Raw genomic sequence first — 16,692 nt, 5'->3', positions numbered from 1 at the left:
GCACGGCCAGACACTGACCAGTAGACAGCAGGACGCCTGGAGACGTGTGCTAACAGTCGATACTTGGGGCGCTGACCACAATGAGGTGCTGGCAGGGAAAGGGGTCCCCTGTCCGTTTGGTTTGTTTCCCCCCGGCGGCTCGGAAGATCTGGGCCGGCGCAGAGCTACGCCATTGGCCAGCCCAGGGGGGGATGGGTACCTTCCGCTAAGAAGTGACGATGTTTTTGCTGGGGACCAGCAGGCAGAGACTTAAGATCCCGACATGGCCCTTCAGGTAGCCATTAGCGTCGCTTCGCCACACCTTGCTTGCGTTCGCGCAGGTGCAGCCGCGAACGAGCGAGCCACGCTGATGCATCTGTGTGTGATCCCACACTCTTCTTCCCGCCATACTTTCACTTTCAGCCCTCGCTGGCCTGGTTCGCTTCTAGTTCTGCTTTGGCCTTGCTCTACCTTTTTTGTCTTCTCCGTCTGCATTCATCTGCTGCAGAAGACTGCAGTTGCCCTTCTCTTCGTCTCAACGCCGGCCCTACAACTCCAGACGATTTCATCATGACATATCCCACCCGCCCCTCGCGCTCTTAGCTCACTTGCGACAACAACTTTGAGGCTCTTTGACTATGGCCTCCGGCACTGATATCCGTGGGGAAGGGGCGCCGCGGCCGTCCATTGAGAAACCCCCCATTCTCTCCCAAGATCCCGCCTTTGATCGATTGCCCGACGAAATCATCCAGCAGTATGCCTTCTGTCCCCCAGCTCTAGGCTGCAGCATTTCCTAACCCACCCTGCTCTAGGATTCTTCAGCTTACCGACCCCGACTCGTTTGCCTCACTCGTCCTTCTCAACTCGAAATGGCGTCAAGTCTCTCAGCAAGCGCAGCTCTACGCTCTCCACCTCTCGAAATGCGAATCCTACTCCGCGAGCCATCCTCCTTTGCGCGAAGCCGACGTCAAGGATGAAGACCTTCCCCGACTAAGGCGATTGTTTGCCAGAGAAGTCAAGCGCAATCTCTTTGAAGCCTACCTGCGACCCCGCGAGACCGTTATCCGCCTGATATCCAATTCCATTAGCTCCTCGTCATGCCCGGGCGGCGAAGGGATGCAATTCAGTCCGTCGCCCCGCGGTCACCATGTTCTGGCGTACAACTCTTCTCGAATCTATGTGCTTGATATGAGAGGGAAAGAAATAGACGTCAAGAGGGAATTCAAGATCTTGCGCCGACCAGTTTCAACCTGCATAAAGGACGATGGCTCTATGTTGGCGGTCTTGTCCTCGGAAATGCAGGTCGATCTTTACGATCTTGAGCCGTCACCTCCCCGCCGCACACAGTCCCTGATCTTAGACCATGCCCCACGCACGATCGCCTTGTCGCCATGTGGTTCCGTTTTGGCTGCAGCTTATGAAGGCGGCATTGAGGTTTCGATGGTCAATCCAGGCGCATTGCCTACGGACAGGAGAGCCGTCAAGTGCGATGGTGTCGATTCCCTTTCTTTCTCCTTTGACGGAACACAGATCCTTGGAACTACTGTCCACTCATCGCCTCCCAACACCGTCATCCTGACCGCTCCCTACTACGACCCCGGATCCCAAATGGCAGATGATAACATCAGCGCTCTTTGGACAACTTCAATTCTCTTCCCCAATACGAGTCGAGATTGTAGTCATGCCGTGCTTCTTCAAGATTCAAGCCAGGAGGAGGCAGCCTGGACCTTTACTTATGATCGTAGCTTTGAGACTTTCAGGGCTGTACGCATCGACGACTTGCGCAACGGAACGACATATTTCACTGGTCCAAAGCCTCACCCGGCGTCTCAAGCGAAACTCACGCCGTGCACGCTCCCAGCAGCTACATATCACGGCGACCTGGTCAGCGCCGGCTTCCAAGGCAAGGATATCTGGCTGTACGGTGTACCAGAAGATCTTGACGCTGTGCCCGAGTTCTCTTCTGGGTCCGATTCATCATCTTCTACGGGTCAAGGACGACGCAACAGCGGTCCTCCGTCCCGTTCATCCTCTGCGCGAGCGCAAGAGAACCCGAGAGTGCCGCAATGGCAGATGCTTTGCGATAAGCTGCGGAACACCTTTGTCTGGGGAGCCAAGATTGCCGAGCTTGAGGGCGTGAGCACTGTGAAATGGGTTTCTGGCTTTGGCGAAACATCCTCCCAGGAACGTCTAGTCGTCGCGGCTCGCGGCATCTCCCCTACCCAATCCATCGTGGACGAAGACGATATCGACTTTATCGATGGCGGCAGGGTCACTCTGCTTGATTTTGACTACGGTATTGAGGACGGCGTTAGGACGGAGATTGAGATCGAAGTTGGCACAAGAGAGCCTGAAGTCCTAGAGGAGGAACAGAGAGACATCGACACCGAGGTTGCTATTGTTCGCCGTAGGACTGTAGCACAGAGACGGGGTGATCGCGGTCATTTGATTCGTGCCGCTACCAGTGCTGCGATCCGAGGCAACCCTATGCCCTCAATTCCTCCTCTGCCACAGCCGAGAGAAGAACCTGAAACTGGTGAGGACGAGGACGATGACGACGACCCGCTGGTTCCCAGGCGTGTGGGTGCCGCGCCCCGCATCAATGTCGAGCAGCCAGCATCTGCTACTACCCGGGACGAAGGAGGTGAAACAGCTTCCATGATTGAGGAAGAAGAGGCCGTTGAAGCCCCTTACGCTCATGATGGGCCTCGATCTACAAACACGCTCCGCCGCGCCGCAACTGCGGCTGCAATGAACCGACGACGCAACCCCGCGCCTCCCGTTGCTGGGCCGGTTGAATATAGACGTGCTGATGGCCGACGTGAGCATCCTCATGAGAGCGATGCTGACAACTGGGTTCCTCCGCCGCCACCATACCAAAAGGAAGACCCAGGCGACTTGCCGTCTTTCTTGCGAAACGCTGCCATTACACCCAACGGTGTACATGTTCCGACCCAGCCATCTAGGACACAGACAGCCGCGCCCACGATCGGATCAGCCTGGCCCTTGCCCAGTCGTCCAACTCTCGCTCAGACATCTCCTCGTCCTCTTAGTTACCAGGAACCAGGCAGCGTCAGTCCTGCTAATACGAGCCAGCATCTGCGGGTCGCTAGTGACACCACGCACATGAGCCGACCTCGCACAGCGGACTCAGATCGACCATTGTCTATTCCTGTCTCTCGTGTGGACGATGAGGACGACATCTACGACGTTTCACCACCTGATTCTCCTCGGGTCGCGGCGAGGAGACTGAGTCAAACTGAGCCCAAGGATGAACGCGAACGCATCGTTAGCGAAGTTTCAGTCATTTCGCCGATGAGCAGAAGGGTTAATTCCGACTTGGTGTCCCCACAGGATTCTTTGGCTTCACCAGTCATTCATCAAACCCAGTCTCCTCCCTCTTTGGGTTTGGAGATACCATCCGCAGGCCTTGGCATCATCGCCGGGCCACTCATGTCCCAGCCAATCGACGATACTCATACAACCCTAGTGAGGCGTCTGTCGAACGCACAAACATGGCCAAGATCTGCTCAGCCTGCCACTGGGCCCCAACTTGGCCCTGAGGCTGATCCGTTAGCCAGCCATCCGTATTCGGCTCCCGCGATCAATGCTAGTGTGGACATGATTATGGCTTCCGCATTGCCGCCTCCACCCAGAGCCGACCAGCTGGCTAGCTTACAGCAACATGATCAGCAAACTCCCCCTCGGCGGTTTTCTGGTAACTTCAGTTCTGTACAGCGCGTTCCTGTCGGCAGTCGTAGGCCTGGTTCACGTAGAGCGTCCGTTCCCCAGCCTGGGCCTCCGTTAAGCGCAGAGCAACCCCCGATACCGAACAATGGTAACAATTCGCCCGTTGAGGATCAACCACTCATCATCAGTACTCCTGGGGGCGTTGTGGGTGCCTACGACTTACCCACACGCCAACAGTCCAATCGCCGAGGGGAGATGCCCTTGTTGGCACCTATTCCTCGTCATCCTCGTCCGGCGCAAATCGGCCCCCTAAGGCCGACGGTGGAGCGGCTCGAGACTATATACAGCGTCAACTCGACTAACCCTGCTGCGCCGGGGCCCGCTGAGGCCTCCGGAAGTAGAAGTCTGATGCCGGCCTGGCTCCAGGCGCCGTCGACAGCTTCAGCTGGTCGACAGTCACATTCGTCTGTGAGCCGTAAACCCAGCCGTGCCGAACGGAGTGCAGCCAAAAACATCAAGGACGCAAAGAGGCGAGGATGGAACGGCTCCAAAAAGAAGAAGAAAAGGAAGATTGACCCCGAGGTTGCCAGCACTGCTGCGTGGACCGATGTCTCGGGCGTGAGCCGAAGTGAACACCACGGCAAACCAGAGAAAGAGAAGAAGTGCGTTGTTATGTGAGGACTTGGTCGGAATCTAGCTCTCCACTGGGGGCAGCGAATCTGCTCTCGTGTCTGGCTTGGATGCATTGACTCTTACGATTGATATTTCAGCACTGGAGTTGGATAGGTCAAGAGACGGAAATCTGGTTGATATTTTTGGGCACCTAGCGGGGAAGAAAAAGCAGCATGGTGATGATTTGGAGGGTATTAGATTTCCTTCCTTCCTGCTAGACTCCACGGGACAGCCGTGCTCTAGTCACAGACGGTATTCAATGATGACCAGCATGAGTCGGTCTACGATACCATTTCTTAGCGTATACCACTTCTCAGTACAGATTTTCACAATCTAAATATATAAATTCTCAGAGTTCTATCGTATTTTCGCACCTGCCTCGTTCACCAAGCAGCCGTGTCGGCTGTGTGTATCCAGACTTAATGGGGTAAGAAGCCTATTCCCTCTGACGAATCTTCTTCGCGACTTCGTCATACATCTCGTTTCGTTGTCTGCACGGCTTTGTGATAGCGTACATATAAATACTCGACCGGCGAGGAAGCCTTCTGCGAGCGAGGTGGACGAGCCTGGGCGGTTGTCACACCAAGCCGCCGTTTCACGGCAAGTACGCAATAGTTTCGTTCGAGGCGGGGAGACATTTATAGTGTTGAACTTTGTATGTGTATAGTCTCAATTTACTTTGGGTCCAGCACCTAGTAGGTGACCAACAACTATTATAAAAAAGCGACCGTGGGGTATAATAAATCCTTTCCAAACAAACGCCAAATGTATCCCAAGCCCATCGACAGGAACGCCGTCGCCCAGAGGAGAGAGGGCTGTAATCTAAACCAGATGAAGAACAGACTAAAAAGCAAGAAAAAGCGAACGTCTATGCGATCTTTTCTCCAAATCCCCATGCCAGCATGTACCGTTATCATCCCCCTCAAGAATAGTATAGAAACGAAAGTCTTTGCACCGTAGATAAGGGGCAGAAGAAACAGGAATTACAAAGAGTGATAAAACGATTCATGAGAACTTGTCAACCCACATCACGCCCGACGTCGTCCATCAGACTTGCCTCGGGGTCTGCGGCACATAGGGCTTGCCGCGCCGCACGTCGCCCAGCTCGGCCTCCTCCATCATCTCCGTGAAGGACGTCAGCCTCTTGTGCCCGGGTCGCAGGACGGTGCGCGGGTCCGCGAAGACGTTGATGCTCTCGCTGCTCGGCTCGCGCGGGAGCAGGGGGTTCTGCGCGCCGGGCGGGCGCCGCCCCGAGTTCGGACGCATGCCGCGGATCGGCGGGACGGGGATCCCGGCGCGCTCCGGTGTGCGATCCGGCGGGGTGCGCGGCTTCACGGAGTCGCTCCTGGCCAGGCCGATCGGGGGCTGCTGGTGCGCGGCGAGCGTCGTGGCGGTGGAGGAGGAGTTGCGGGAGTGGTTGTAGGCGCTCCAGCCGGTGCGGGAGTTGTGCGAGTGGACGGTGGAGGGTGTCTTGAGGATGAAGTCGGTGCGGTTGGCCGCGTCTGAGATGGGGATGGGGTCCGAGATGATGTTGCCGAAGGAGGAGGTGGACGTCGAAGGACGGGGGCCGCCGCTGCGCTTCTTTTCGGATCGGATGGTTGTGTTGCGGCGGCGGCGACGGGCAAGGAAGAGGAGGAGGGCGACGCCGAGACCCACGCCCGCCAGGACGCCGCAGAGGACGCCGATGACGATGGCTGTCGGGAACGTGCTCCCGTTGTTGTTCTCGTCTTTGCTGTCGCCGTTGCCGTCTTGTTGGGCCGGCGCGGTGGCGGTCGAGGTTGCGGAGGCAGACGCTGCGGTGGATTCGGGGGAGGAGGTCGCGATGGTTGTTGGGATCACGGTGACGCTCGTGATGGGCACGCTGGATGTGGCACCCGGCGTGGTCGTGGGAAGCTCGGAAGCCGGCACCGTGGTCGGTTTCTGGGTCTGGTTCGCGTCCTTCACGCACTGGTTCGCGCCGTTGCAGGTGTAGCCGAACGGACAGCATTGCGTGCCGCACGTCGGGAGCTTGCTCTTGAGAGCCGTGGTCTTGATCACGGCGTCAGGATGAGCGTCGGGGTCCTGCAACGAGACGGCGCAGTTGATGGGCGTGATGCGGTCGCAGTTGCTTCCCTCGGGACAACAGAGGACGGTGGTGTTGCCGGCCAGGGCGATACATGTCGAGCCCGACTTGCAGCAGAAGGACGAGGGCAAGCCGCTGCCGCTGCAGGGCGAGAAGCCTTCGGCTGCACATGTCGACTGTCGTTGGAAGATGGAGGGGAGAGAGGCTGCGTGAGCCGAAGCGACGAGGATCGAGAGCAGCGTGGCTCGTGTGCATTTTCGTAACCTCGCCATAGCTGGGGGATGATGTCGAGTGTATGCCGTGTAATCGGCCAAATTCTTTTAGCAGAGCGCGTCGTGCGAAAGGTTGACAAGTTTGCGTGGAACACAGTTCTTGCTCTTCGGAGTCAACCGCGTGTGTAAGTCAGAGGCAGTTGGTGGTATGTGTCAACAAGTAGAGAGGACAAAAGAGAAGACCAGAACCGTCGGCGGTCCTCGAACAGAGGCACAAAGGTGTAGAAGTAGGTCGAGGCTCGGAGACGTTTCGTGGTAGGTCGAAGACAAGTAGACAATGAAGTTGTCACTATTCGTGGAGTGATTTGTGAGAATAAGGAAACGACTACTTAGTTGTTCATCGAGTAGGCCGCACAAAAGAAGCGAGGACACGGCCCAAGGAAACAGGCAATGATGACCTCAGAGAAAGAAATGAATGGAATCAGATGTCGGGTAGGAAGAGGAAAGGGAGAATCGTTCGAAAGATGGGCTGGAAGATGACGATTCTGTTTCCACCCGACGTTTAGACAGAGGCCGTCCAAACCCAATCTTTTTTCGTCCTGCACATATCGCGGCAAGGCGGCAAGGGGCCCTCTACAGCCTCCAGTTCAGCTCTGCCACTCGGCAGGAGGACTCCCACGGCACCCATACGCAAAAAACAGTCTAGCAGACTTTTTTCCTTCCTCGCCTGCTGCGCGGCTGCGAAACGATCGAGCTTGGGGTCCTATGCATAGGACGGTAGCCACCCGATCGACCTATGCTGCTTGGGGACCGGCTGGACGGTGGCCAACCAAGCGGCCAGCGGGCGGCATCGCGGCGACTTGGAAGGGTTTTGCCTGCAAAACTCCTATGCAAGCGCGACTGGATCGCAGGGCATTGCTGCTATTCCTCGTCCGGAGCTGGGGTAAATGGGGTGGAACGATGGTGTTGCGCGAGCCGTATGGTTTGGTTTGCAATATCTCTGGTCCCCAGCGTTGCAGCGCTTCCTACCTTACGACCCCCAAGATTGGGCGGCTCAGAGTCTGGCCTTGAGGCAGTGCAGGTCTGGGTAGTCGCCGGGCCGTTGAAAACGAGAGGCTCTCGACGAAGCGCCGGAGAGTCGTCGCATGTGGGCCCCCGGTCCCCTTGAGCAGCGGCGGGTTCGAGCAATTTCTTGTGGTGAAGGCCATGTTGTGAGAGGTTGAGACTGCAGTGCAGCGAGAAGCCGCCGACGAACGAAAAGGCGAAGGGGTCGCTGCGCAGTGCCAGAGTGTAGCCGCGCACCGCAAACGCGCGCCTGTGATTCGCCGACGGCATCGACCACACGGCGGCCCCTGCATCTGATGCCCTGGGGCGACTCCATTGTGCAGTGCAAGTGCCCCACGCTACCTGTTGTTGTTCCTTTTTTAGCGTCCGTCCCTCTGCCATTGTCTTTTGCTTTTTTCCGGCTTGTCTTCTTTTGGGAACTGTTAGTTGGCCACTATTCCCACCGTTCTTCTGCATAGACAACGACGCCAGGAATAAGTCGGTATTAGTTGAGGCAACCTGGCCAGGGAAACAAGCTTATTCATCAGGTTTTCGAAGCGAAGATGCCCTTGCCGGAGCCAAAGCCCAATGGGCCGCCGCCACCTCATGCGTCCAAGCCACATGTGACGTACGCCTCCATTCCAGCCACTCGCCTCCTGGTATGTGGCATTTGGCCCCCGGCTTGACAACAGCTCCAGCTCCAGCTCCAGCTCCGCTCTCTTCCGGGCTCCCTCTCGGCGGCGGTCACAAGACCCGTCCACCGTCTCGCGAAAACCTCACCTTGGGGCGCCCGATCGGCAGCCGGCAGGACCTCGCTGCCACTGACAAGCCGCAGAGTCTCCCCAAAGGAAGAAACCGGACCATTGACAACGGCCACGACCCAACGGCCTCCCCAATACGCGGTAGGCCTTACCCGTCCGCTGCAGGGCCAGCATCATCAACCCGTCTGGTGTCCTTCAGCTTGTCAAGGGGGGAGGCGTGTGTTGTGGCCGATGTTCGTCTGCAAGTCAGTGCCGTGCAAATGCGCCCGAGGCAAGAACAACCCAACGACGACCACGTCCCATCGTCGCAATCGCCGTCGGTGTAAGTCGGACAGTTCCCAGGGTCCCCATCTCCAAAATGTGAACCCCTCCGTGATCTACGTCAAAAATCCGCCTTGCCAACGTTTTCTCCCCCCTCCCCTCCATCACCCCCCTCCAGTGTCGCGCCTGTTGCGCCCCTCCGAACCAACAGGCCCCGAAAATCTTCAACCACGCCCCTCCCACGCATCAAGACGGCATTCGTCAAAAATGCCCAACTGACAAAACAAAATCCTCCCCCCGCCAGAAACAGAGAATCGCACGCCCGATCCAGTGGTCTCTCCTCATGTCCTCCTGCATCTGCAGGGCCCCCTTCCTTCCCTCCCACCCCAGAGACAACCTCTCAAATCTCGAGGAATGGGTGCAACTTTGATAGTCATAAACTCGGCAAAGGGAGAAGAACCATACCATACCGCCAATATGGCAAAAGACAAATAGCAGCCGCAGTTCGGCCCATCACGTGGGTACCCATGAAAGGCGTGACCTACCTACCCTACCCCCTGGCCCTGGGCCTCCTCTGCCGTTTTCCCTGTTTTCCTGCCTTTTCGCTCGTCCCCTAAACCCTTTCCACTGCCTATCAAACCATTTTCCCAGCCCCAAAGAGGCCGAACGACGGAGGATGCCCGGCAACGGAGACGTACCAGCCCAAGACTCCATCTTTGCCAATTCACGATGATTCACACTCCCGCGCGCTGTGACTCGAAAACGGCGGTGAACGTGTTTTTTTCTCGACTCCCTGGGTCGCTTTTCGTTTTCCTTCCCGCCCTGCCATCATCCACCATCCACGTCCCCTGCCTTTTCTTGAACCGTGGGGTTGGAAGTGGGCTCTCCCGTCCCTCGTTCTTCCGTCATCCAAGACAACGAACCCAAAATGCTAGACCACACACCCCTGCCCTGTCTCTCGTCTGTTCAGATATGCCCACACAGAAAATACCAACAGAGGGGTGTATTGTAAATTCAGGCATTGGAATTTGCAGGTGAAGATCAAGAACAAGACACACTCTCGGTGTATCTTCCTCACAGTTATTCCAATACTGTGATGCCTTTTTCCCCAATCTACACACACCCCAAGAGACTAAGAAAGAATTGAACCATGTGACCTGCTCTATGGAACCTCCAGACCGCACGAGAGGCGCAAAACACCTCCCGTTTTCCCCATTCCCATTCCCATCCCCGTCAACCACCGTCCTATCACCCATCACAAATTGTCATTGACCCGAGAGCCCTGACGTCGATGGCGGGCAGCATGGGATCTCTTTTTCACTCTCTCTGCGTCGCGAAACGTGAGTGAGAGAAAAACGCCTCGGCCTCTCTCCATAAACCCTGCCACTTACACCCTGGACGGGTTTCCTAATCCGTGCAAACCGTCGGCGTCGGCTAAGAAACACCACGGAACAATGAACAACGTCAGGTGGACAACGACGACTGGCAAGACCCCGGACAATATCTCACCGAGGCTCCTGCCATCCCTCACCGCTACCTACCGGCCGGAACCGACACTGACCTAGGTGAGTGATTGCTACATACGTACTACCTCACACACAACCCCACCTCCGGCATCGCAAGCACGAGGACTGCACCGTCTCGTCGTCTGTGAAAGTGGCGGGTGGGGCTGGGGTGGAAAGGAAGGGTTTCCAAGGGAGACTGGAGCGCGGGCGCGTAAAGTGCTCACGCATCGTTCAAATGTCTCAGTCGATCTAGATATTCTCCTCGCGGTAGGAAAGAATGACCAATGACGATTCACAGCTGGCTCAAGAGGTGAAGAAAGACCTTGGGGAAATACGAAGTTACAATTCTGCAAACCTTTTTTCGTGCTTACTCGTGCCAAACAAGTCGGAGCCAGTCGCCTTCCATCGGACGGACGCCTGCATGGGCGCGCACACAATGAAAGTGTCCCTCCTCAACCCGTGATGGGATGTGTTCCCGATATTCCCGTCAAATAGACAGACCGAATCCACGTCCCCAAACAAACCTCTCACCTAAGACGAAGACTTTCTTTTTGGTTTGGCTTGGAATCGTCCCATGGTGCTGACCATCCTTACCCCCTCCATCTCTGTAAGTCGTAGGTAAGCTTCGGTCCAAGTGCTTCCAAAGGGAAGGTGGTGGTTGATCCGCCACGCCAATCAGCAGTGCCGTCGTAGTCCGACACCCCCCCCCCCCCCTTGACGCAGACTGGCCCAGACACTCGAACGATGGACACCAGTGAATTTGCTGCTGTCGAGTGCTTGCGAATCATTCACAGGCCTGTGCAAAAAGACACGAATCATACCGAGAGAAAACGCTAGAGGTAATCACTTTTGAAATTGTTGGGTATATTTGGTATTACATGAATCCCAATCCCTGCTCGATTCGCCCCGATGACTCTATAGAGTGAATGCGGTCGATCGAGCCCACCCCGTGTGTAAGAAGTCAACAGGGAAGCTAGCCCATCACAGCTCCCAGAGCCCTTCTTTCGTTTCCATCCGATCCAGTCCAGATGCACCGAAATGCTTGTTCCCCGAATGTCCCAAAAACCCTAAAACTCCGAATGAAGGCGCCCCGATTCCTTGGCTCATGCTGAGGTATAATGTTGAGAGGGGAAAAAACGAAGATGAGATCAGGCGGAACCCTAAAAGATTGTCCGGTCTGATGAAAAGGGAAAATGTATCGTTCATCGCATCTCGTATCTCCAAGCGCATGTCAGGGCCTCATCCCAGCTGTTACCCGTCCTGTCTGTCATCCATCGTCATCGGTCATCCTGGCAGCCAGGCCTAGCTGCCCCGTGTGTGAACCCTCTCAGAGATAAAGTTGTCCAAAAAGAAGAAAAAAGTGTGATCCAAGTGTCTTTGCTCTCTCGTAGTTCATGTCCGCTCCGTTCGCCTTGCGGCGGTGTCCTTCTAGTAACCCCGAAGCAACCTGGGATCAGGTTGGTGTAAATCAGAAAAATGTGGTATCAAAACGATGAAATGCAAATAAAAGAAAAATGGTTGAATGTCCAGCAGAGCAAGACTGGCTCGCAGCAGCCCCGGTTCACGCGAAGGGAAGTTGGCGATTGCCCGCATCACCTTTGCGGAGGCGATACGCATACCACGCGGAGAGGGTAAGGCCTCTCTACTGATGTGCACAGCCCGGGACCAGCCAGGCCGTTTACATCAGCAAAAAGTCCCAGCCCTTCATCTGCATGACATCCCGCCAGTGGATGTATGGTACCGTCTCCGACCCATGCGAGGAGCCGGGGCTGGCAGCGGGGCTACCGCTGCACTTGATGCTGCCAGTCTGCGTCCAGACTTCGTTGAGAAGCGAGGCGAGACGACCAAAAGAGCCGTAGTCGGAAACGTCGCCAAGCTGAGAGACGCGGTCATCGAAGAGGGCGCGGAAGGAGCTGTCAGGCAAGCTGACGGAACCACCAATGAGGTAGACCCAGACGAGACTGCGGTCGAAGCCTCCAGGTCCAGAGGGAATAAGCTGGAGGACGTTGGCGAGCTTCTCAACAAGGCCAACGCAAGAGGGCTGGGCCGGGTTGAAGCCAGGGACCAAGCTGCAGAGGTAGATGCGCGCAGCGATGCGGAAGGCAGCCGTGATGTTCTTGGAGAGCTGCTTGGGAGAGAGGCTACCGTTGGTGTTGTAAGGCATCTTGGGGCTAGGCTCGCCCATCTCGGTCAAGTTGATCTGCTCACCGAGGGCGTGGACATGTTGGCAGAGAGTGATGTCGTCCATGCCGCTGCCCTTGAGATTCTCGAGGCAGGCAATCTCAGAGATGAGGTACATGACACGGTCCTCGCAGCCCATGAGCTCGCGGAGGCCCAGGCTGGGCATGGTTGACAAGTGCTTCTCGCGGTAGGTGTGGGCGAAGGTAGGTGCCTGTCCTTGCATCGTGGCGCCAAGGATGTCAATCCAAGAGGTCAGGGTCATGTTGAAGGGAGTCTGAGCGACGGGCTCGTTGGGATCTGACACCACGCGGGGAAGATCAAGCTTCTGGACGAGGCTGATGGCCGCCTGGAAGTGCTGGTGCCACGGGATGTCGGGCAGGGAGTCGTCATAGCGACCGACAACACACTGGAAGAAGATGAGACCCAAGGCGGCCTCGAGAATCTCTTGGTGGTTCTCATCCTTGTTGAGAGCATCGCACAAGGAGGAAATTGTGGCATAGCGGTGTCTCATGATGTCCTGGTCAATCTCCTCGCCGGGGACGTTCATGGTTGCCTTGTAGTGCTGGGCGGCGATGCTGAGGCAGCAGTGCAGGTAACCCTTGTTGCTCTGCAGAGCGGGGAGGATCAGGTCAGAGCCTACGGAGCCGTGCTGGTTGGACTCGAGGATTGGGAAGACGGTGGGCAGAACGAATTGAATGAAGTGGTCCAGCAAGCGCTGGTCGTTCTCGTCAAGCTCGACTGCGACTTGGCGGTTGGACATGGCGGGGCCATGGGAGAAGTCGAAGAAGTTGACGTTGAGAGCCTCCTCGCTCAGGGACTCCTTGCGCCCGGAGTAGACCTGCTCAGTCCACTCGCCCTCAAGAGGAACCGAGGAAGGCAAGATGGTGCCGGCGGGCGGGGGAGTCTGGTAGGTGCTGAAGGTTGAAACATGCGACTCTCTCAGAGTGGGCACATCGTTCATGTAAACTTGGCGTTCCGTCTTGACATCGATCTCGTACGGCGAAGGGAAGGCGCCGAACATAAAGTCAGGGTGCATCTGGGGGTTGTAGGCAGCATACTCGGCAGTGGGCGGGCTGTTGAAGTTGAAAGCCGTGGAAAAGTGCGAGTCGATGGAGGCGGAGCGGGTGCGGTCAAGAGGGTCTGAGAAGGTGGCAGAGGTAGGCAAGGAGTGCGACAGGCCGGGAGGAGAGCCGACGGAAGTCTGGATGGTGTGCGACGCCTTTTCCGAAAGCTTCTTGCGCTTGATGATCATCTTGATGTCGTCCTTGTGCTTACGGCGGGCATCGTTGTTGCTCCACCACATTGGGCGCTTGTATTCGCATGTCAAACCAAGGTGTTTGCAAGCGGAGCACATTGGCGAGCCCTCGTCGCACTTCTTGCGGCGTAATCTGCAGGTGTAGCATCCTGTGGGAGAAACAAATTAGTCTTGAAGCTTCAATGGGTGAAAATTGGCGGTTGTTGCGTTGCGGCTCGGAGCAGGTGTAAGTGGCAAACTCGGGTGTAAGCCGAGAGAGCAAGGTTGAGAGTGAGAGAGAGCTCGAGCTGTGCGATAACGGCAAAGATGGGAAAGGACGATACAAGAGACAAAAACGTACCTGTCCTGGAACGGCGGTGCATCTGTGTCTTTGCCTTGGGGTTGGCATTGTTGGCATTGCTGGATTTGCAGGCCGACTTGGCCTTCGCAGAAGATGCGACGGCCATGTTGACTGCAGCTGTTGATCTCATGAAGTCGCTACGACTGTGGTTGGGGGGTAGTGTTGACATTTGTACCCTTCTTGTGGCTCGCGATGGAGGTACCTGCGTTGAATGGCAAGCCAAGCAGCTTCGTCTAAGCTGTAGGCTGGGCTGGGGTGGTGCGTGGGAGGGGAGGGGAGCGGACGAGGGTCGGAGGGGGGGTGTGAGGTGAGTGATGTGCAGTGGACCGTCCTAGACCGGGGTGATCAGGGACAAGGGTGCAGCGAGAAGGGGGGCGTGGCAGGAACCGTTGCACTGTACGATGACTGTGCGGAATGGCACTGTGCTCTGGACCGGGGAAAGGCGGCCAGGGGTGCAACCAGGGTATGAGAGCAATCAGGTGCGTGCCTTGGATGCCGCTCTTCTGATTTGCCGTGCGGTCGAGAGAATTTGACGAGTGAGCGGCCGGTTCTCTGAGGTATTCTCCTTGGCACCCACGCAGGAAAAGCGGGACGTCCTTTCGGAAAATGAAGACAGCGAGAGATGAGGAGTCGAGTCGGGTCGATTCGAGTCCAGGGCCTGGCAGGGTAGGGCAGCTCGGTAGGGCAATCGCAGACGATGTGATGTGTGTGTGTGTGTGTGATGGTCGGATCAGAGAAATGTCTGTTCGCTGGTTCCGCTGTCAACGCAATTTGAGATGGGAGACCGGGTTGTTTGTCGAATGGCTGGCTGGCTGCTCGTTGTTGTCGTCCAAACCCAATTCTCAGTCGTATCAGATTATTAAATTATTCCTTTGCTTCCTTGTCGATCTTGTTCGCTTCGTCAACTGAAATCAGTCTCGTCTGCGGCGGGGTTTGCAATAATTGCAAATGCGTGTGTGATTTTGATGGGTGCAGTATATGCGGCGTTTTGTATCGAATGAATGACTGGTTTCCAAGCAAGGCCGGCTTGCCTTTCAACTGGATATTATCGATGAACTCGAGTGGTTGGGGTTCGGAGGGTGGAGGGAGATAAAAACACGATATGAAAAAAGAGAGAGAAAAACCTCGGACAACACTTGGATCACTTTCCTTCTTCCTGACTTCTACAACACAACAAGAAGAGAAGCCAAAAGATAGCCGCTGGTGATGGATGGCCCAAAGTCTTATATTGTGGCCGCCTTCATCATGGCCATCTTCTTCTTCGTTGGCCAACTCGCCTGTGACCGCATCTCAGAGGCACCATCTGCTGTTGGCTACGTAGCCTGCCAGTAGTCTTGTTCTAAATTTGGACACACCTCCATCGAGCCCTTCCCAAATGTGCTCTTGTGTGTGCCTTCGTGCAGCCGGGCCAACATAGACACAAGGCAGGCCGGCCGGCCGCACTCACTCGAGTGCGTAAGACTTGGGCCTGCGCTTACAGGTGCCAATGAGAATGGGCCGCCAAACATGGTCGCACTCGGGGTTGGGGGGGCCATCGTTGGACTTGGACCCCACCCGAGAATAGAATAGGAATAGGAATGGAGAGACATCAGAGAAGAGGGGGGAGAGGAGCTTCCAAAGGCCCGACATGGGTCAAGGTAACTGTCGAGCGACTAAACGGGCAAGACGGTCGACGCCTGCATACGGTGGCTTGCCAAAGCTGACCTCTGTATGGTAGACGGTCTCCCATCTGGGCCCCGGTATGCCTTCAACCACACGGTCCACACGCGATGCAGAGACATGCAGAACCATACATGGGGGGTTTGCTGTTTGCTCAACCCGACTTGCCAACTTTGCAAGCACTCATCTGGCCATCTGCCTCCCGGCTGTCCGCCGTCGATACCGCGCCCACTACCTCGCCCGGGTGCTGTCCGCTCGCCGTCCCTGGTGCTGATCTCCAATATCAGCATGAGTGTGTTACTGGCGATGCCCAAGTGTTGTGGCCCGGACAGATGCAAGCTCATTCCGCGGCATGGTCCTGCGCTGCCGGAGCTGCAAGAACACAGGGCTGGCGTGTCTTGCCCGTTGTCTCCCCGTGTTCCCGATTTCTGCATTCCGATGCCATCGATGTGTGACCCTCTTGGCCGCAAACTTGGCCTGTCATGACACGATGCGGGCGAGAAATTCGGGGGCCGACATATGGAGAGACGGCACAATGGCTGGCTGGGCTCATCCTTGCAGACAAGGTCCGTCTACTGCACCGTCGAGCCCTCTTCTGCGAACAAGCTCCGTCTTGAGGTAGTACGCACTTGCATGGAGCTCGCCAACCACCAACAGAGCCTTCAAAGCATGTGGAGCTCAACTCAATTTTGAAAGGCCGGAGTTTTCAGCGTCGGCGAGAAGGCGATGAAAAGTACAAGGGAAAGAGGCCCAACTTCGCCGCCCCTACCAACCTTGTTCCTGCGATAGCCCTGTCTCTGGCAGACGAGGTGGATTCATCCGATCATCCCATGAGAAGCCTCGCTCCACGCTTGCATGATGGATAACGATGTGCGGGACCTGACTTGCCCGTTAGGCCCCCACTCAGCATCTTCAAATTTGGCAATTAGCCTGCAAAGGTTCTGGGCAAGATCTTCAATCTTGGCAGTATGTTGCGGTTGCGATTTCCTCGTCAGCCCTTTGTCCTTTGCCTTTGTTCCAGTCCTAGATCTTCAGCAGAGCTCTTAGCGAGGTCAGAGCCAGACCTCAGTC

At 56.3% G+C, this 16,692-nt stretch overlaps 3 protein-coding genes across 3 annotated transcripts; 1 reads left to right on the top strand and 2 right to left on the bottom strand.

Annotated features, from left to right (window-relative positions):
• Positions 1–617: 617 nt before the first annotated feature.
• On the top strand, positions 618–4,347 carry CGGC5_v000679 (uncharacterized protein; the record flags this gene model as incomplete). The annotated part of the gene is made up of 2 exons (XM_032032180.1): positions 618–733; positions 792–4,347. The coding sequence occupies 2 exons, from the start codon at positions 618–620 to the stop codon at positions 4,345–4,347; spliced, it is 3,672 nt and encodes a 1,223-aa protein (XP_031888302.1).
• Positions 4,348–5,388: 1,041 nt separating this feature from the next.
• CGGC5_v000678 (uncharacterized protein) lies at positions 5,389–6,675 on the bottom strand (the record flags this gene model as incomplete). Its single annotated transcript, XM_032032181.1, has 1 exon — positions 5,389–6,675. The coding sequence occupies one exon, from the start codon at positions 6,673–6,675 to the stop codon at positions 5,389–5,391; it is 1,287 nt and encodes a 428-aa protein (XP_031888303.1).
• Positions 6,676–11,864: 5,189 nt separating this feature from the next.
• Positions 11,865–14,068, bottom strand: adv-1 (Transcriptional regulatory protein pro1; the record flags this gene model as incomplete). The annotated part of the gene is made up of 2 exons (XM_032032182.1): positions 11,865–13,771; positions 13,963–14,068. 2 exons carry the CDS (start codon positions 14,066–14,068, stop codon positions 11,865–11,867), a joined length of 2,013 nt encoding a protein of 670 aa, XP_031888304.1.
• Between the last annotated feature and the right edge of the window lie 2,624 nt (positions 14,069–16,692).

The sequence above is a fragment of the Colletotrichum fructicola genome (genome assembly GCF_000319635.2).
Source record: "Colletotrichum fructicola Nara gc5 chromosome Unknown KSG_Nara_v1_contig01, whole genome shotgun sequence".
NCBI lineage: Eukaryota > Fungi > Ascomycota > Sordariomycetes > Glomerellales > Glomerellaceae > Colletotrichum > Colletotrichum fructicola.
The sequence above is the reverse complement of the archived record's forward strand: the minus strand, read 5'-3'. Positions and strand labels throughout refer to the sequence as shown.